Source organism: Symsagittifera roscoffensis, chromosome 4 (assembly GCF_963678635.1).
Source record: "Symsagittifera roscoffensis chromosome 4, txSymRosc1.1, whole genome shotgun sequence".
Lineage (NCBI taxonomy): Eukaryota > Metazoa > Xenacoelomorpha > Acoela > Convolutidae > Symsagittifera > Symsagittifera roscoffensis.
Genome location: NC_087065.1, coordinates 25,651,236 through 25,674,142, shown reverse-complemented (window position 1 = coordinate 25,674,142; position 22,907 = coordinate 25,651,236). Strand labels below are relative to the sequence as shown.

General features: G+C 34.2%; 1 protein-coding gene across 1 annotated transcript in view; it reads left to right on the top strand.

The window, feature by feature from the left end:
* LOC134843952 (uncharacterized) overlaps positions 1 to 22,230 on the top strand; it is a 72,698-nt gene extending 50,468 nt beyond the window's left edge. The window contains exons 5-6 of the mRNA XM_063860330.1: positions 19,510 to 19,924; positions 20,776 to 22,230. Of these exons, the coding sequence (XP_063716400.1) occupies positions 19,510 to 19,924; positions 20,776 to 22,015 (1,655 nt within the window). The 3' untranslated portion in view covers positions 22,016 to 22,230. The remainder of the gene's footprint in view (positions 1 to 19,509; positions 19,925 to 20,775) is intronic.
* Positions 22,231 to 22,907: the final 677 nt, after the last annotated feature.

Below are 22,907 nucleotides of genomic sequence, written 5' to 3'. Positions count from 1 at the left end.
GACTTAAATGCTCGCAGTTGTCCAGAAATGTCGATTCCGGTCAACCTGTTGGTGATTCCTGTGAACGCCACTTCGTTACTCCATAAATTTTTTTAAAAAACTTTGCATGCATGAAGCATATTGCCGAAAAAATGGTTTTGCATCAAGTTTGTTCAGTTATCTTCAATTAGTTACCACATACTGCAACAGGGAGAGGGGGATATTCGTTAATAGGTACTATAGGGGGGAAATAGTTTAAAATATCCGTCGGTTTTTAACATCACCAGTTCTCCTCTGGTGCAAGAAATTCGAGTTATCATCTAACCAGTAAAACTAGTTCTGGAATGTTATGGAACCTGATCTAAACTACATTTTATGATTGGATAATTTAGATATTTTACCAATGTAAAGTATTTAATATTAACCAATCATGATCCATCTAACTAACAACCCACTTATTTGTAAGTGCTGAAGTTACTTGTAATTTCAGCACCAGAGAGATTTGAATTTAACTTAGAAATTAGTTGGACTCTCCCGAGCACTTCAGCAACCGCAATAAACCAGTATACCCTAGATCTATTGAGCCTAGCAGAGACTAGTTAAACAACCTGAGACTAGATAGTATAAGAGTAAGATTAGGATCGGTATTAGACTAAGAAGTTGCACGAATCTATCCGGCCGAAAATAAGATAGCGTGACGAGCAGACGGTGTACCCTATCCGAAATTACTCTATGAGTTAACCAACTCGGTCCTAACTCATCTGGTGCGACCATAAGTCTCGAACAAGACCTTAATAGCTTAGAATTAACCAAAATAGATTAGAAATTAGACAAAAACATTTACAAAATGTTATACGACAATAATTTAATCGAAATGTCTCTACGACTCAATAGATCAGAGCCAATATTCCGAACCATAACAGAACTACCCGGAATTGGAAGAAAACCTCGAACCAGAGACGACATACGACAAAGTAGAAACTTGCCATATAGCTATATGATAGTTAGGCAAAAACCAGAACAAACTTTTATATTTAGAATACTACTGGCAATGAATTTAGATTTTCATTTGCAAACATAAAACCTTGAAGTTAATCTTCAAAATCATTTCAGGCGCTAAACAAAATTATTAATATACAATAACGATTGATAAAAAGATCTAAGATCGTTTTCCTAAAACTCTGCAGTAATATACAAAACATGTTTGAAAAATATTTATTGAAAAATAAAAATAAAAATTAGTAGCATGACAATAAATGGTTAGTAATCATAAATCATCCTGTTGTTCCAGCTCCATCACCTAAAACATAACAGCAATCATAAACCCACTAATATCATCAAAACACTAAATCTTTCCTTTACACACATTTAAAATTTTATTAAAACTTAAATTCACTTAATTTTAAAACCAGATCATCAAGGCTTATCCTTGGATCTTAAATCATTTTCTACTTAATTAAATTTCAAATTTGATCATCAAGGCTTATCCTTGGATCAAACAGAACAACTTTGTTCTCCCCCACCCACTTAATTAGTGTCTAACGACCTCAAACGTCGATTCACTACCCAACCCTTTCTAAAGACCTAAGACTAATAGAAATTTTTAAACAAAACTAATCATTCAAATTAGGATAAACAGTGAAGAACTTCGGTTATTCATCCTTCACTTGACCCCCCCTCTTAACAGACCCAGGATAAATCTTAGACTTAGTAAGTTTAAAATAGTATCTAACGAACTACTCGCGTTCTAATTATACCTGAACCTTGTGGATCGATTTACTATTCTCCAACCCTTGAACACAATCACTACCCCTAAGTAAGATTAAGTAAGTTAACACCTTAACTTATACTAGCCACGAGAAAGTAAAAAATCATTCTTCGGAATCGATATACTTTTCTCTCCAACCCTGAACAAACAGACCCAGGTTAAGCTAACCAAAAAATCGTAAGAACTAACAGTTTAAGAAAATAGAAACCATTTAACAACCTTTTGCATCCGTCATCCTAAACCTTATGTCATTTAAAAACCTAGGAAATAAACAAACAATCGTTTTACACAATTGTGAAATAGATAACAAAAAATACGACCTTGTAATCACACCTCATACACAAACAGTTGGATACATTCGAACAAAACGACAAACACTAAAAAGAAAAATAATAACGAAACAAAGACAAATAACACGAAAAAGATTTTCAAGAAATCGAAACGCATTTTCAGAATCAGAAACCAACAGTTTAGACGAACTTTACAAACTAAAAGAATCAATAAATAAAAATTGCCCACTTCACGATCAATTATATTTTTCTGACTCAGAAACAACTTCAAATTCATCAAAAAGAGGAAAAAGAAGAATAAAAAAGCAGTATAAACACAAACCAGTACATTTATACAATTGGAATCAACCAATTAGACACATTGATAATTACATATTAACAGTCATCGAACGAAAAAATGAGCTCAACGCACACCCCAGGTGAAGAAAGTCCAGATGATGATGAAATCTTTCCTTTTATCGTAGATGCAACCACTGATAGAGGACAGCATATATTTTGCAAAAATTTACTATTAAATTTATTTGAACCCGGAATTAGTCCATGTAAAACAGAGTTCCCAGATGTAAAAATCAAAAGACAAATCATAGACCACTACTTAAAAGATATATGCAACATAACACAACAGTATGGAATCTACTCCATAGAATTCACCTCACCAAACCATAATAATAGAAAATATACAATTCAAACAGACGATCTTGATTTAGAATTTTCAAAAGTTTTTTCAGAATATATAAAAAGCATCCAATATCATAACTCACAAAGAGCAAACTCCATATTCACCAATGAAGTTTTCGCAATAATATATAGTTATATTTCGATATTAGAAAACGAAATCCCAATAACAAATGTCTCACCGACAGAAACATCTAAACATTTAAGAGTACGACATGAAATCACACTACTCTCTAGTTATTTAAACATCATTAAAGAAAATTTCACGAAAGACGACGTTTCACAACATACAAAACACGATCTACAAAAAATTTTGGCATGGTTCATAATAGATTATTTCACACACAATATTGATTTAATTGCACAAGCAAGAAAAAATTTTAGACCCCAAAACTCGAACGATGATACCGCTATCACAGAACAATCAGATTATGTTTGGGACCCCGAATGGTCTCATCCCGCATTTATAAGCTTCCCACAATTAATCTCAAGTCAAGCAATAAGTACGATATCTTACATAAGAGATTATGTAAAAGTAATACCATTAACCATTGATGCAACACCATTAAACTATAATACATTTTTGCCCGATACACAAAATAATAGTTTAAACTCTACAGTTATACACAATGAAAACCTCAATGGAACTAGGAATCTTACTCAACAAGATATCCAGACACCATCACACTTCATAAATGAAGAAATTGTACACACAACAACTACACAACAAAGTATTTCACCAATACGCCCAAATTTAACAACACCAAGAAATACAAATCCTTCACAAACACAGGTAACCTTACAATCAACCGTTAAACCTTCGGTTGCCCCTAAATATTCACATATGGATTACCAAACATACAGACCCATGACAATACCATCAAAAACACGCAAAACATTCACTAGAAACAACTTTGCAGACCATAATTATAATTATACACATCCATCAAAAACATATAACCAACCACAAAGAAATTTTAACCAATATACAAGATCTCGAAATTGGGATAACCCAATGACCCAACCTAATTCAATAAATTTCCAAACAAATCCTCCACAGGATCACAGTGAAAATTACCCATTTTTTCAACAAAATAAAAATAAAAAACAGACATCTTATCAAATGGATTATTTATCCTCAGATGATGATTTCTTACAACCAGATATATTTGCACCAAATATTCAAGAATATCGTAGACAAGGAATACAGAAAACACGTACAAATCATAGAAATTTTTCTCCACAACCAATAGATGCACAACATCAACAACCAATTCAACAACAAAATCTAATTAATACACAATCTTTTCAACCAATTCAACAACAAAATCCAATGACTGCACACTCGTACCAACCAGCACAAATGCAAAATGAAATACCACTCCCATATTATCTCCAACAACATGAAATAACAAGAAACCAACTTTCAAATTTTTCTCAAATGCCAAATGCAGCAGAATCATTACAAATGACAATGAATCCATACCTTATGGGTGGATCATCAATAACATCAAACAAACCTTTAATGGTTTTCACAGGAACAGACCCTGAATACTCTGTAGAAGATTATTTAAATGCAGTAACAGCAAACCTGATTTTAAATATTGGACCTGAACCAATTAATACGCCACTACATCAAAATTGGATACATCGACGCACAGCGTTAATACAAACAACCTTAGATGGCGCAGCCCAAAAATGGTTTTCAGTACTACCTCTAGAAATAAAATCAAACTGGAAAAGGTTTACACAGGAATTTTCAAAAATGTTTGACTCCGAAAGAAACAAACAACAACAAAGAGTTTTATGTAATGAAATTCGCAGATTACCAAACGAAACCATCAAGCAAATAGCAGTACGAATCGAAACACTAGTTCGAAAAGCATATTCATTAAATACACATGACTATAAAAACACAAAGATGACAGAAATCTTAATGATGACCTTAACACCACAATTAAGGAAAATAGCAATAAAAAAGAGAGCATCCCATCCTTCTTCAATTCGAGAACCCGATTTAGATTTTCGAAAACTAGTAGACAAATTAGAACAAGCAGAAATCACGATGAAACTAGAAGAAACGGAAAATCTGAAATTACAATACATTAACAGAATTGAAACGACTCCCACTAATATTAATAATATACAGGAATCAGAGACAGACCTCGTTGAAAAAATCACTGAAATACTCAATATTTATGAAAAGAACCCAAACTTTAAAGGCAAACCATCTTTCAAAAAATGGTGTAATTATTGCCGACGATACGGACATAGTATTTCCGAATGTAGACAAAAACAGCAAGACAATCAAAATAAACCTCAAAAATATAAAGAACCAAATAAATCATTCTATCAATACATGAAAAAAGATCAAAATCTACCGAACAAAACAGTCCACAGCAACAACAGTTCAGGAAAACCACTCCCGAACAATACAAATTATACAAGAAATCAATCACCATATAACTCAAGTTATAGAGGAAGATCACCAGAACGAAGAAACACGAACAATTCATCACAAAATCACTACAATAGACCAAATAGTCGAAATAACTACTCCAGATCAAATTCAAATACACAACGATTTGTTTCTAGATCTAATTCCCAATCAAGAAATAACTACTATCCAAACAACCAATCACGAAATTCATCATACAATAGGAATAGAAACTACTCCTATAATCGAAATAGAAGTTATTCAAACAACCGAAACCAGAATTACCCGAACAATCAATCAAGGAATAACTCATATAATAGATCGAACTATAACAGACCAAACAATAATTACCAAAACAGATCGCGAAATAATTCACAAAATCGACACTCAAGTTATAATAATCGTTATAGAAATTATTCCCAATCACCACACCGGAATAATAATAACTATAATAATTCTAATAATCGCCACAGAAGTAGTACACCTAAACATCAAAGACAAATCAATCAAGTACAATCTAATCCAGAAACAACATCAGACCCTCCAGGTATTGATGACACAGTAACTGATACGTTACAACTCAATCAAATAAACTGTACATCATCAGATTCAGAAAGTGATACTGAAAACACTCTTTCTATCAATATGATAAAAGTCGAAAATGACTATGAATCTGTCATATATGAACAACCTTTTTCATCACACATATATGAAAATCAATCAGAATTTCTTCAAAATTATTACACTACACCCATAAATTCCACACCAACGACGCAAGAAACAAATGAGATTAACACTACAAATCAAACCAATAAAAATACCAAAACAAAATGCTTGAATACAAACCACATTTATCAAAATATACAAAAAGAACAACCTAAAGAAAAAATTTGGACAATACCATTTCTCTTAGAAAGCCCAAGAAATAAAGAATTTCAACCACCAGACCTTGAAATAGATTTTTTAATTGATTCAGGAGCAGAATCAAACATAATAAACATCCCCACATGGAATGAAATAAAAACTTTACACCCAAAGCTAACACCTCTTGAAACCTCCAGTAAGTTAGCAACAGCACAAGGATCAACATTGATAAACTACGGAAAAATCCAATTATTTCTCCTCCCCACCAGAACAATGGAACAAAGCAAAATTTTAAATAAGCCATTTAAACAAATATTCCATATCACTGACATTAAATATAATATCATTGGAATACCATTTATTTCGAAGTATATACCAACAATTAACATACTAAATAGTAAAATATTAATCAAAGATAAATATACAAAAACAAAAGAAACATCCTTAACATTTTTTCAAAGATTAAATAAACAACCACCATTCTTTTCAAAATTCTACCCGATATTTAACCAACAAAGAAAACACCTAAAACCACTATCAGGAAATATCTATAATTTTTCAATCAAACAAGTTCACCAATATGATAAAGAACAAAACAAACAAAAATTTTATATGTCAGAATTTGAATTCAAACCTATTCACAAATTTTTCAAAATCACAATCTCATCCATAAAATATTTGAAAAACTCGAATTCAGATATCATTTCCTTACATGTCTATAACAACACACCTTACCAAGTAACATTACCTTTAGGACTTTTAGGATATTGTGAAACCAACGCTACAATATCACCAATACACGAAAAAGCTTATCGCGTAAATAATATACTCCAATTACTAGATATTTGCCAATCTACAATTCTTAATGAAGAATTATCTATAAATAATATAATAAGTAACGAAAACAGAAATACGGATTATTTCACAAAAACTCCATATTTCAAACCTACATTCAACATAAGTAACTACACAGAGGACCAACAAAAATTTTTAACAATGTTTAATTTCCAACATTCACAAATAACACAAGACGAATTCGAAAAATTAGCCAAACAGCTAATTAAATATTCATCAGTCTATGCAACATCAAAATTCGATGTTGGAAAAATCAGTTCATCACTACATCTCCCGTTAAAACCAGACGCAGTTTTCAAAAAACAGAGAGCAAGTAAAGTACCAATTCACTTACATGATAAAGTAAACAGATTACTCGATATTTTAGAACAATACAACATTATATCACCAGTTAATAAAGAAGAACAACCAAAAGGCAACACATTTATCAACCCCGTTATCATTCTAGCTAAAGGAGAATCATTAAAAATCGTTCTCGACGCTAGATACCTCAATTCACTCATAGATGAATCAAAATGTAATTGGCCCATTGAACCAATACAAGTTATTTTAACAAAAATAAACGGCAAATACTTTACAACCGCCGATATGAATAGTGCATACAATCAAATGCCACTAGATGAACAATCACGACGTTTAACACAATTTGTTATCGGAAACCAACAATATGAATTCAACCGCTTATTCTATGGAATATCCATAGGACCAGCAGCATTTTCAGCTTTTATGAGCAAAATTTTTAGACCACTGATACTCAAGAAAAACGCAATCACCTATTTAGACGATGTTTTTATGCAATCACAAACAAAAGACGAAATGTTCAATGTTTTAGAAAAATATCACCAAATACTTCAGAACGAAAATCTGAAGGCCGCCCCCGATAAATCACACTTCTTTTTGACAAGAGTTAAATTCTTAGGACATAATATAGAAAGAAAAACAATCACTCCATTGAAATCACGCATTGACGCTATTCAAAAACTTCAACCACTAACAAATAAAAAGAAAATCCAAGAATTTCTTGGAATGTTAAACTTTTTAAGTAAATATGTTTATAAAATGCAATTATATCTACGACCATTTTATAACATCCTTAGACAACAAAATAATTTTGAATGGAACACAGAACATCAAACACGATTTGAAGAAATAAAGAAACTTTTAACTGAACAAATTTCAAACACAATTCCAGATTCAAATCAACCATTTTATGCAATGTGCGATGCTTCGAACTTTGGCATCGGTGCAGCACTATTACAATCACATAATGGTACAAATAAAATGAACCTCATATCAGCAAATTCTCGATTATTCACTCAAGCAGAGCTACGACTCTCAACTCTAATGAGAGAATGTACAGCCATAATATATACACTGACAGAATATGAATTTCTGATACTTGGATCAAAACATCCAACAGTTCTATTCACAGACCATAAACCAATCATCTTTCTCTTTACACAAAAATCTAACCCAAACCACCGAGTTTACAGATTTCAACTAATTCTAATGAAATTTCCAAACTTACATATAGTTTGGACTGCAGGAAAAAATCTTGCATTACCAGACACCTTAAGTCGAAATACACCACCTGAATTACTTACACGAAAAACAACAGTTGAAATACCCAAAAACATAAAATTCTACCTTGCAGAAAACGAAACATCACCCCGATTGGAATGCAAATATGCAGTAAAAACTGATATTGAACAATCACAAATAAATAATTTACAACATTTCCCACTTTATTTAGATTGTCAAAATAATCATTATGAAGTTGATCTACTTGGAACATCAACTTTCAAACCAATCCCATATTCTCAATGGATAAAAAATAACACCCAACAAAAACGAACAAAACAACACCCGCCTAAGAAAGACCATTTTCCACTAATTGAAAAAGAAGATTTAACTGATAAAATAAATTTATCAGGACCACAAACAAATGATTCAAAATACACAATAAATCAAGTTTTTGACCTTCACGACCCACTTGATACAATACCCTTATCTAAATTAGAAGTCGAAAACATTTTTCTCCCCCCAACAGAAATAATTACAATTTCAAGACTGAAACAATATCAAAACCTTGACCCAGTAATTCGACAACTGAAATCATGGCACAAATATAAAACTAAACCTATCAAAGCAGATTCAACCATTCTAGGAAACAAAACACTCCTCCGATACTTTCGCAAATTTAACAACACAACAATTAACGAAAATACAGACCTTTTAGAGTATAACCTGAATGAATCTACAGTTCCATGTCTCCCTTTAAGTATGATTCTTATAGCTTTTAATATTTCACATACACAAAATATTAAAGGACACTCTGGATCAGAAAAAACATATTCAAATTTTATACAAAATTTTTACTTCCCAAATGCACCAATTTGGATAAAAGTACTATGCAATGACTGTATAGTATGTCAACTAAATAAACCTTACCCAAATCAAAAACAAATAGCACAAAAACAAGATTTTAAAGGACAAAGTTTGTACTTTAACCATCGTATCTCATTTGATACCAAAGGACCAATTTCACCCTCATCCGAAGGAAACTCCTACATTATGGTAATTGTTGACGCATTTACACATTATGTAGCAATTAACCCAGTACCACATTGTAACGCTTATTACGCTCACACAACACTCTATGAACACTGGATAGCAAAATTCGGACTACCAGAAATTTTAGTTACAGACAACGGTACAGAATTCATAAATAATGAAATTATCACACTATGTCATTTATATAACATTAAACACAAACCACGTACATCTCGTGCACCTTGGACAAACGGCTTAGTCGAAGGTATGAACCGTTCATTACAAGAATATCTTAGATGTATCATCAACGGAAATGATACAAAATATACCGAATGGTCAGCAGATGTAAAATTATTTCCCTTAGCGTATAATTCACAAATCACGACAACTTTAGGAATGTCACCATACGAAATGGTTTTTAACCAAAAGCCACGCAAACCAATAATGTTTACAGCAAATTCTCATAAAAACGCACAAGGTTATTGTCAACCAAATAAAGACTCAATTTGTTATAACCTACCTTTACATACACACGATGAAGATCATTTTCATCACCCACAAATTCTTAAACTAGCCTCCGGTACACACACCGAATGGATTCTAAATAGAGATAAAAAACACAATGAAATTTATCAAAAAATAACAAAAAAGTTATTACAAAGACAAAACATTAATGAACAAATCAATTCACGTTTTACACCAGCCTCCGAATTAAAAATTGGAACATTTGTTTTAATACCTAATTTTAATACACAAAAAGGAATTTCTAAAAAATTACAACCCCTTCGAAAAGGACCATACCAAATAATTGCAAAACCCACTGATGTCACATATAAAATTACCGACTCAAACAAAAAAGAAATCGTTCAACATCGAAACAACCTATTACCTTATTACCCAAAAGAATACGCACTCCGCGAATTAACTCAATTATATTCTTTCACAGGATTAAAAATCATTCAAAATGAACCACATCTGAAAAACACAGAACAAAATGATAACCCCACCGAAAATCAAAACACAAAACCAATCGCCACCAAAAACAATACACAAAACCATAAAGAATCGCCAAAAACAAAGAAAAAATAGAAAAATGACCGAACAAATAATACCCCAAGAACAAATCGACAAATCAGAAAATAGAAAAACAACAAGACTCCGAAATCAACCACGTAAAAACTATAAAATATTCATCCCCAATCTAAAATTTTAAAGAAAGTGGAATTTCAAAAGTAATTTTAACATTATACTTCACTATCTTGAAACCTTCGAAACATTTTTCATTTACATTTTTCAAAATAACATGCTGAAAAGTACGCAATAATTCTAGTTCAAAATAGACCAATAGGATTCATCCAATCCGTCACTTTCTCTAACTCAAACTAAGACCAATTAGACGAATCATATAGAACTCCAGGCACATCTATAACTATAACTTTACGACCTCCAGGTCAAAAATAAGCAAACCACTCCAACTTGACAACTAAAATAAATATCACCATAATACCGTACCCCTCCCTTATCTAATAACCCAAAGATCAACAATATTTCCCCAACTCAGACCACGAATACCCCCAAAACAAATTTGTTAACTTAGCCTAAAGTAACAAAATGAACATTTTAATTAGCCTAAAGTATAAAAATCTCACCATACCCCGGATCATTTGACAAACAAAAATAAAGAAAAAGACGACCTCCCAGTCACCATGAAAATTGCCCCCAACAATTTTTTACAGAACTCAACCCACTTGTCAAAAAACTAATAAATAATCCGACCACACTAGAAAATCGCCTCAAACAGCAAAAAATATTCGACCAAGAGATCATTTCTTAAATGCTTTTCTCTCAATCAGTTACTCAAATACTCATAAATTTTAAACATTTTTTTACAATACTTGAAACCTTTATAATATTTCTTTTTGATATACTTGAATCTTTTCTAATAATCCTAATCATTTTTTGTAACATTTTTTTAATTTTCTACACTATACTCGAACTATTCCTCCAACTTTCCAAAACCCTTGATTACATCCACAGGTACGAGTCATATAACTTGTCTAAATGATACGAACAATTTTCAGTAGAACCGATATTTTTTTATTGTTTGTAATTTTCATAGCATTCTTATCATCCCTCATTTTGACAATATGTAAATGTATAAAGAAAGCAATCTTCACATTTGCCCTAGCAACAATCCTTCTATTTCTTTTTTTGGAAGAATACTATAATAAACATAAACCTTCCCACTAAAGTAACAATTCAAAAATCCATCAAAAATTGCTACCCAACAGTCACAGAATCAGTCTTCACCGACATCATCCCAAGATAACCAAACACCACCTTCAATTACTCAAAATCCTCAAACATCTACACGAATTTCTTTTCAAGACAATCCATACACTTTTGAAGAACGACATGCTCGTTTATCAGAACCACTAGAACCAGTTCAACGACAAGCACCTCTAAGCGAACCAACATATAACCTATACCCAACACTACCACAAGAACTAAATGGAATAAGAAATCCTAGTCAAAACCAAAATACAGTCGAAATAAATAGACAAATTATACATCCTCGACGAAACAGAAATTTTCAAACTCCCCGAGTTCACTTTGATATACCTCAATCCCCATCACAAAACACTCCAGAAAACACCATTGATACATTACCAGAAACCCCTACGATTCTTTCACAACGTAGCACCTCAAGCCTACCATCAGATTACTTAGGTTCAACACCAACATCTGAACAAATACGTGAAAATCCCTTTAACCCCCCAAACCAGGCATCACGACTACCATATTGGACAACACATTCATTTACACAAGGTGAATTAAATTTAGTCAATAATCCAATAGATATTTCTACGGATACAACAACATCCTCATCACTACCAGAAACATTATCACTACCATCAACACCATCAATAAGCCAGATTTCACCACCACCTTTTAACTTGAATTTTCCAAATAATCTCGACGCCAGATATCGAGAACAATCATCAATAAATATTCCTTTAAGACTAGATTGGAATACATTTACAGCACCTCCACCATTATTTGGACAACATCAAGAAAGTAACCGCCTTCATAACTGGGCACTTAATAGATTACAATATCGCCAAGATATTCACAACGATATCCGTGATCACAATATTCAAATACTCCAACAAAACAGTTTACAATTAAAGTTTGAAATCACAGTTAAGTTAAATAATATTACCCAACATCCCTACCCATTAAATCCACCTAACATAACAGCTCAATCACTACCACCACCGTTTATAACTACTGAAGTAATATACAAATACGACAGATATACTAAAAACACAATTGGCTACATTACATTTTATAATCCATATTCAGGATTATCATACACATGTATATTCTAAAATTATTAATTTTTCTCCAACTCCTTTTTCTAGTAATCTCAAATCAAAACATAAACCCTTCCCCTCGTACAGGACCACAAGATTTATTAGTAACACATTACGATTGTGAAGAAAATGAACAAAAAACACTACATAAATATGCAATAAATCAAGTATCACAATGTGAAACAGAACCACAAGCTATAGAAACCACAGATGTAATAGCAACACTCTATTCAAAAGCCCGAGCAACAACAGTTACAGGTTATAAATTCACAGCAACATTTTCCGAAAAGAAAGTACATTGTTCACAAGTCTCGAACGGAAACAAAAACCGACTTGACCATGAATCATTCTATCAAAGTAATATAGAACGTCTTTTACATCTCAATCCCGACGATTGTAAAAATGAATTACTTAGACTAAACATCACACGAAATAAAAACTCCCAAAGAAAGTTAGTTAATTTTCAAGTTTTTCCAGACTCTGTACATCAATCACAACTTGAAAGACACCAAGGACATATAAAACTAGACGAAAAATACCCGTATAACGGCGCACACGGACGATTAACCTATGACCTACACGATAAACATTGGATACCACACATTGGTATAAACGACCCATCAAACTGCAAAGCAGACACAAAAAATAAAGGATACCAAGAAATAATGTTTTTTGATTGGAAAATACAACTCGAAAAAATACAACTAACACGAGATTTATCAGATAATACAATGATCTATCAAGGAATCCGATTACCTTGTAAAAATGATCAAGGTTATTGCGACCCTACAACGAGAACGCAAGCAACAATTGTTTGGTTCCCCGAAGATACATGTACAACATTTCAAGTAGCAAAAATACACGCTCGTATGATAAAATTTCACGAAAAATATTTTATACAATCAATTCCATATGAACAAGTCCATCCATCACGAAAACTAAGTTCTAATTTTAGAAACATAGACAATATAGAAAATAAATTGACACGTTTTCAAATATATCAAGAAACAGAACTTGCATGTAAATACAGGAATCCACTTCACAGAACACAATACTCTGAAATATTAGTTGAATACGAAAAAGGATTCGACATGACCACTGGAAAAGTAAAAATTGACCCATATGCCACAGGTCATCCTCTAAACGAAGGAACATCCTATATACCAGTTAATTTTGAAAAAAGCAACGGACAACCTGGTGGACATCTAAAACCCCATGACACCAGAAGCACACGCTTACAAGAATTATCACTAATGAATACTACATATTTCGGTAATATCCACTATGATATTCATTTAGATATGAAACTAGATTATACAATTAGCCGAATTTTTCAAGAAATGTCATTCTCCGAATTAGAAACACTACACCAACTATGCGAATTAGAACGAACACAAATATTACAATCACTTGCACTAGCAGTATTAAAAATACCCTATGCAGGATACTTATTATCTGGAAATAGATCAAATTTTTTAGACTATGAAGGAAACATCTTATGGTTTTATACTTGTACTAAAAAAGTATCACCACTATACGTTTTTGAAGATAAACGATGTTATAAAAGAATCCCTATCTTTTATAAGAATAAAGTACATTTCGTGGATACACTTTCACGAAGAACCTATTTCTGGGATACCGCAGTCCCATGTGGATCAGAAAACAGCCACAATGTAGTACAACTAAACCCTGATGAAAATAAATATTATCTTCTCACTCCATATCCCACATTAATGCAATCACTCAAAAAATTTTCACCAGAAAGCATTCGCGCTATTGCTCGAAACCCAAATATAGACTTACAATCAATAGGAATCTATTCAAAATCAGATATTCAACATCACATTAGAACACAACAATTCCAAGAATTATTAACACAAATGGACACTATACAAAGACAATCAATAGACCAAAATTTACGCAAACTTGCAGAAACCGCAGGATTTGCCGATATCTACACGCAAGACTATAGCGGATATTTTAAAGACATTAAAGATTATATATATCTAAACGGTGAAAAATACCGTCCCCAAGATATATCACCAATTAACATTTTTAGCTTTGTTACACTCAAAAATGAGATCCTCGATTTTCTAGGATGGCCCTACTACATCTTAGAAAAATTGACTATTTTATACGCAATGTTTAACTTTATTGGATTTCTTTTCTCACTTTTAAAAGGAATCTACAACACATGTGCTATACACACACAAGTCAATCGACAAGCAAGTGTAGCACGCATACTCTTTGCAGGATTTTTTGGAATCTTTTCTACATCTATAAACAAAATTCTTTTAGACGCACAAATAAAAGAATATAACACAAAAATAGCAACACGACAAAATACATACGACGAAGAACATAACAATGTAGACATAACGCCAACGGCACCACAATTACCAGCCCTACCAAATAACCATCCACTATCCCTAGTCCCACGAAATTTTCGAAATTTAGCCATCACACATAATCCAAATTTTCGACTCACCACATCACAAAGTCCCATTCAACATATAATGACACACCAGTCACAAGATGATAATACTTATGAACAAATTATTGAACAACCCCATACCACCGCTTTTCAGTCTCAAAATAATCATTTTTTTAGCCCACGATGAGCCGCCAACTTGGATCACTACACCAATCAAATTCCCACCCAACCAATTTTACCTCTCCAATCCCAATAATACCACTTTTTGCTTTTCCGCCACCCGATTTTCCACCTAGTAATGTAACATCAGGCATGAATTCCGACACTAATTCACACATCTCAGTTTTATATTCCATCTCACAACTCAATAACCCGAATATTGAAACCCCCGATGAATTTGCCGACTCAGAACCATCCCCATCCAATAATTTTCATAACTCTTCTAATTTTTCTCAACCCCCTTTTCAACCCATATTATCCAATAACCCTGACCCCATTACTCCCACACCCTCTTATGCTTCCCAAGTTACCCCAACCTACTCCTCATACCATTCTGACCAATCATCTCATTCTCCAGACACCCCCCGAATCTCCCCAGAGCTAGATAATTTTATTACCCTTCAACAACAACCCTACCACCTTAATACCCCAACCATAAACCAAATCTCCTCCACAATAAATTCATCCAACCCCCTACCCCTACACCCTCTTCAAATTATACTGAATCATTAGCACCATCATCCACATCAACTGAATCTTCACTCAACACTAATAGAGCTTACCGCACTTTTAAAAGAAAGTTCCCCAACCATCCTTTCCCAGCAAAACCAGGAACAGCCCGTGAATACATCAACCACCCCAAGCATACTAACACAAAAGAATTTTTAGCCATCACCTTACCCTCATTCCCACAATACACCTTAAACACCCCCCACGACACTAACGAAACACGCAACTTTGTAGATGAATACGTTTTAATGCCCACTCTCTCTTGGACCTCATATTATCATTTTACTAACCCTCTTTGCTTACCTTTATCTAACACTCACATCGATATAGAGCGAAATACGGACATGCTATATCGACTCACTACACCACTAACCGCTAGACAATTTACTTACGTTGGATATAAAAAATCACTAAAAACACACACTGCACCTAGAGCTAACGAATATACACTCGAATACTATGATCACAACATCATCAGAGCTAACCAAGATCAATTCTTAGACGACGATCGCTTCGCTAATCCACAAATTACTGAGAAATTTTTCATCAAGACACCATATATATTTACACTAAACATCTTCGACCGAAAGTTTGATCACATTATTTCAGAAGCACTAATAGACACACAAGCATACGAAAGTTTCAAAGAACGCTTCCAAATATTTTCACTAACCTTTCATTTCCTTGCACCACACGAAAGAGATTTACACTGCTCACACGATATTATGTTGCGCACTAAACAAACCCACACATATAGTTATTATCGCTTCATCCAAAATCACTTTGACCTACACACACCCTCTAGACAACCACACCATCGTTTTCAATTCATTAATTCCAAATACACTTCACCATTTTTCCTAAATTTCACATATTGTATTAAAGACACTAACCTTCATGGTATTCTTCGTAATTATGACCCCATAACCCAAATGTACATCTTCTGTCCCATCACCAAGACCTTCAACGCCGAAGAATCCCGACCCTTCCTTATCCCGCACGAGTTTGTACAACCCATAGAAATCCCAATTTTAGAATTCATCCACAACACTAAATTCAATCACAAATTATATAATCTAATCCAAAACACACCTTATGAGTTTGCAGTTGGCACTGAAGAACTAACCACTATTAAGGCACTTCAATTGCTTTGGCCACTGCTTCAGACTAAAAATATCATCCGCATCTTAGCTAAACTACTAACAACTTCAGAACTAATTCACGACATCTTCCCCCACGGTTTTTTCCCCGACGACTAACAGGTAAGTATGAATTAAATGAATATTACTAACTAATTAAAATATTAAAAAACTCACCATACTTTATCCATGTTTTCTTTAGATTTTTAGCCTTCATCCGACAATCACCTACAAAAACCACAAAAGACAAATAAAAATCGCAAATTTCATCAAACAGATTTCAAAAATTCTATTAATCTCTTACACTTATAAATTTATAAATTTAATACCAATGCAATAAATTCATTTCTAAAATTTTCCCCACAAGCAGTAAATCTAATTATGATGAAAATTTGTAATTTAAAATTCCCCCATAACTAGCAGTAAATTTCAAAATTCTATGCAGTAAATTAATAAGAAGCAAATGCAGTACTAACCTTTTGATATTCTCATTCATTCGCACAGAAATTCTATCCACACTCGCACAGCTCGCCCACGAAGAATTGTTTAAAATAATGAATTTCAGTTTCAAGTTTTCACACTCAACAACTCTAACATATAATAACATGTTTCAAACCTTCCTTTAACCCGGTTGGAAAGGAATCATATACTAAACAAAACTAACCAACGCAGCTTACTAAATACCACAAATCATAGAATAACAGCATGACTAAGAAAAGGAAACCAACGGTACCCAAACCGGATTAACCCAGTTTAAAACTGGATAATTTATTCTTTTGAAGACTATTATAAAGTCTAAGAAAGAAATAATAAAACACAAAAAAGTCAAAAGACAAACCCATACCACGAACAATTTGCTTTTTGGAAAAAGGACATAACCAACAAGACATAAGAAAAACCACAACAAACCCAACATAAAACGTTGTCACATAACAGGACCCCTCACAAAAACCGCATGAAATCATACTCCCACTCCTGGCCTAACCCACCAGGAAGGACGTCCTGAGCATGCTCTATAGCCGGCCTAACCCACCGTGCTACATCCACGCTTTGTGACCACACCTCTATTTTTAATAAGAGCTACTCAAGTGTGAGTAACTCTTCAAAATAACCGAACTAAAACAAAAAGCTTTTGTGAAAACAACTAACTAAAATCATAATTAAAAAATATTAAACTAATAAATGTTTTATAAAATGTAAATTACATTATGCAATACATAGATCAGAATACAACACCAAGGACGAACATCTAAAGACAAAACGACCCCACTACACTCGAGAGAGAATGACCAACCACAATCGATATGCCACTCACAATCACAACTCAAAGGATTTAGAGTACGACTTGACTTCGCAGAAAAGGACTTCATTGAACTAGACCAATGACCACCTCGATGTTCAAGTATACGTACAGATCCGAGTAACCAGGCATCCCCTCCACGCACAATCTCCACGCCATTCCCAAACTAGATCAGACACAAAAGAAGTTCTCCACGCAGAACAGAAAAACCTGACATAGCCAACCATTCTGAAATCAGATTTGAGTTTGTTGCGAAGACTTAGTCGTTGTCACTAGAAGACACAACGTCTTATGTCTCTAACTCCAGCTTCCTGGAACTTCTTTAACAAAAAGGAAACAGAAGAAATAAGATGTTCGCCAAACACCAACGTCCATCATCCATCCTTCGAATTGCAGAAGAACTATTCTAAAAAACTCTGTAAAACCCGGATGGGTGGAACCTGATCTAAACTACATTTTATGATTGGATAATTTAGATATTTTACCAATGTAAAGTATTTAATATTAACCAATCATGATCCATCTAACTAACAACCCACTTATTTGTAAGTGCTGAAGTTACTTGTAATTTCAGCACCAGAGAGATTTGAATTTAACTTAGAAATTAGTTGGACTCTCCCGAGCACTTCAGCAACCGCAATAAACCAGTATACCCTAGATCTATTGAGCCTAGCAGAGACTAGTTAAACAACCTGAGACTAGATAGTATAAGAGTAAGATTAGGATCGGTATTAGACTAAGAAATTGCACGAATCTATCCGGCCGAAAATAAGATAGCGTGACGAGCAGACGGTGTACCCTATCCGAAATTACTCTATGAGTTAACCAACTCGGTCATAACTCAGTTAGCATTTTTTGTGGAATTAAAATTGAAAACGTAATTCGAGTTTCAAATTTTGGAGTTTCTGTGAAAACGTGCTAACACTCTCAATTTAAATAGTTTTCTTTGACCCATACTTTTTCATTAACATCCTGACTTTTTATTCAAATCCCTGCTAATGTGAAGTTTTGCTTTTTTGTTAATGCTATTACATTTAGCGAAGATATATCCCTTCAGAATTGATAAAACTGGCCCTTTGTTCTTTTAATTTCGAATTGTTTCGAATTAGGTGCTATCGTTGCTAACGACTACCCTGCAATAAGTAAACCACCTGCCAATTCCGCAGTCGCTGTCCCCGGCAACGTAGTCGACAATAATGATGCCGAACAGGGCGGCGAGGGTCCGGCAGAAAACGACCCACTAAAAGACAGCATTGCAGCTTTCCTTAAGGAAATGGAGGCGGGAAAACAGGTAAACAATAACGATTCAGATGAAAACGACGACGACAACGACGAAGATGGCCGCCACTCGGACGAAAGTGACTCGTTGATTTGTCGCCCGACTGTCGTGAGACGTGGCGGCAACACACAGCTATACTCCGGAAGCCCCAAAAGAAAACGAATAAGCGTGTCGGAATTCATGCCGAAGTTCTATAAGAGAGACGAGAAGTCGAAATTGGGAAAAGCTCCTCCTACTTCGTTCAAGTTTGTTCATACATTTTACCATTTTACAATTTTATTGTGGGTGATATAATGTTTAACTCAAGTTCACTGATTGTTCCAATCACTTCACGAAGTGGGAAGGAACTATAGCGTGGGGCCTTTTTAGCCGATTTTGAATACTTCAAAGAAAGCTCGTAGGTGTTTAAAAGTGGTAGAATATTCAAGCCCTTTCATCAATAATTGGAATTATCGAAGTGTCCAGAAAACTTGGTACTAAAGTTTTCGGGTTATCAGACTAATTTAGACCTGAGGCTGACCACCGAAACACTACAATTTTCATTTTATTTTAGTATTTATAATTATCCATTCCTTCTTTTTGTCACCTAACTCAATAGCTCGTTCGAGAAAAAAAATTTAAAAATTTTGCTCAAAAAGTGGAAAAAAAAATGAAACTATTTTTTTGATTGTTTACATTTTTTCTTTTTTTTGGTAAGTTAATCTTTAATCAGTGTGGTCGGATTATTCTGTTCTTTTGCAGAGCAACCGGCTATCCTTGTTCAGTTTTTCACATATTTTATAAGTATATATTTCGTTTAATGGTGCTCATTTCCCCTTATAAGGATGAAGTATGTTTATTAGGTACGCAGTTTACGTACATAAAGCGAAATTGGAATCATTTTTGCACAGCGCTTCATGAGCTTTTACTTTGAGCTCTTACTGCATGAAGATTTTACTTTTGAAATAATAATTTTTTCGATGCGGCTGTTAAATTGTTAGAGCTCTTACTTGGGAAATCAATGCAAATCAGCTGCCCTGAAACTTCATATATCATTTAGATCAGCCGCTTTGCTGAAAATGGCACCGCCAGTACTTCAAGAGGTATTTCATTTCAGGTCGACCAATTTTCTGCGCATGGAACGAGAAAGCAGATGCAAACTCGATCGTCACAAAAAAGTTTCGACTGCCTCAGAAGTTTCACAGAGCCAGATGTATCATCAGAAAGCAATGGACATTGAACTGGAAAAACGATCTAAAAGCATGTCAATATCTTCAGTTTATTCCATGGGAGGTAAAAATGACTGGGAAACTTTCCAGGAAAAAACAAAAGAGTTTCAGAAAAGAAAACTTTACGAGGATCAAAACAACAGTGAAAGTTTGGACCAGCACAAGCGTCACTTTTCGTCTAGCAACACACATTCCAACAATTCAGTTCCCGCCCGTCGAATGTTTATAAAACGACCAGGGTCGCTCGTCACGGGGAAGTTTAAAAGGCATAGTTTGCAGCCTGTTAGACTTCTAAGTAATGTCTCAAACAGCAGACCTCAAAGTATTCTAGAAGACGAAGTTCCACAAGTTTCGGATCCTTTCAGAGCAACCAGTTCAACTCTATTGTCCCCATACACTGCTTCTTCGGCGACACGCCGACACAAGGATAGTTTTGAAACCACGACCAATTCGGAATGCGATGATTCGCTTGACGATTTAACGAGCATTCCGAGCATTTTAAGTGTGAACGAATCGGGTTTAGCATCCCGAGATCCAAACTTGAGAAGTTTTAGCATTGACTCTGCCGCGATGGGTTTGAAAAAGACAAACCGTCAGAGAACGGCAAAAAAACTAAACATTCATCAATTTCCAAATTCACATTCATTTTATACGCATGATGAAATGCAAAACCAAAGTTCGCGAAAAAACACCGCCAATTTATCGAGCTGCGACGTCTCGTCTATTAGCAACGGGGACCACATTTTATCAAACGCCAGTTCAAATTCCAGTTTGGCCTCCCAATTTCTGAACCAAGATACAATTCTAAAAGATGTCAATAACATAGACTACGCTAACGCCAATGCTGCCCCAACAATTTTAGACCAGAGTCCTATTTTTAAACGGTTAAGTCCACATAAGTTGCCCGAAAAACCTGCTCCGTATGCAAATATGTTCAACGGAGGAGCTGTATCATCGAGGAAAAATTCTCCCATAGATTTTGGACCAGGAATCAGTACAACTCCAAGATTAATGATCGAGAAATCGTCCGCCACGAATGGGACTGAATTGAACAGTCCTGAAATAACAGTGGCACAACGTAGAAACTATTTTGGAGGACGGGAATTTGCTTTTGCATCAAATATTTAACGAAACCAACCTAATGTAAAATATAAACTTATATCGCTTCTTATGGGTTTTCGAAAGACTCTTCTAAGAACAGATCTTTATTCCGAGAACTTGTTCTTTTTATCCGTCTTTTTTCTCTCCCAGAGCTAGTTAATGTTTAATGTGTTCACGCGCTTATCCGCTGTGCCTTTATGTACACAATTTCCTTAAATACGCAATAGTAATTTGTAGAAATTAAATTGGTTTATTCAATCAACCTTCTTTTCTATTTCAAGGCCAAACACCATCAATCAGTGCTCTGCAATAAGTTTCAACTTCATTTGCGAAATACAAAATTAAAATCAGACGCCGGGGAACTTAACTGACCCGAAAAAATATTGTGTTTGAACTCAATGAAGGTTGCTTTTGAACTTTATTGATTGCGTTTGTAATGTGGAAACTAACGGAAGTCATTTTTCAAGCATATTTATGCTTGACAAACAGGCCAAAAAGCTTGCTTTTGCAATTCATGGGTTAGGATATCAAGCGAGCACTAGGAAACAATTTACATGATTTATCTTATTTTCCTTTATTGCTCCGGGTGTTTTTTCATCCATAATTTTTCAGTTCGAAATTACGAAAACTTAAACAGAGAACATAGCCGAATAGGTAGAAGAAAGGGTCGCCTTGGAACCGTCAAAACCGTCTTATCAATACCCTAGCAGCAAACTTTGAGGGAGAAAATTCGAATTCGGGTGTGTTTTGTCTCGCAAAACCATTTATTACTAATTAAGGTCAGAGTTGGCAATCGAGACCTTGCATTGAAGTCCTTTCAGTTAAGATCAAACACGTATGTACAAAAGTTTCAAAATCTCAGCGCCAAAAACAATGAAGGAAATTTAGGCTTTTTAGGCTCCCTAGACTCGTCAATGAA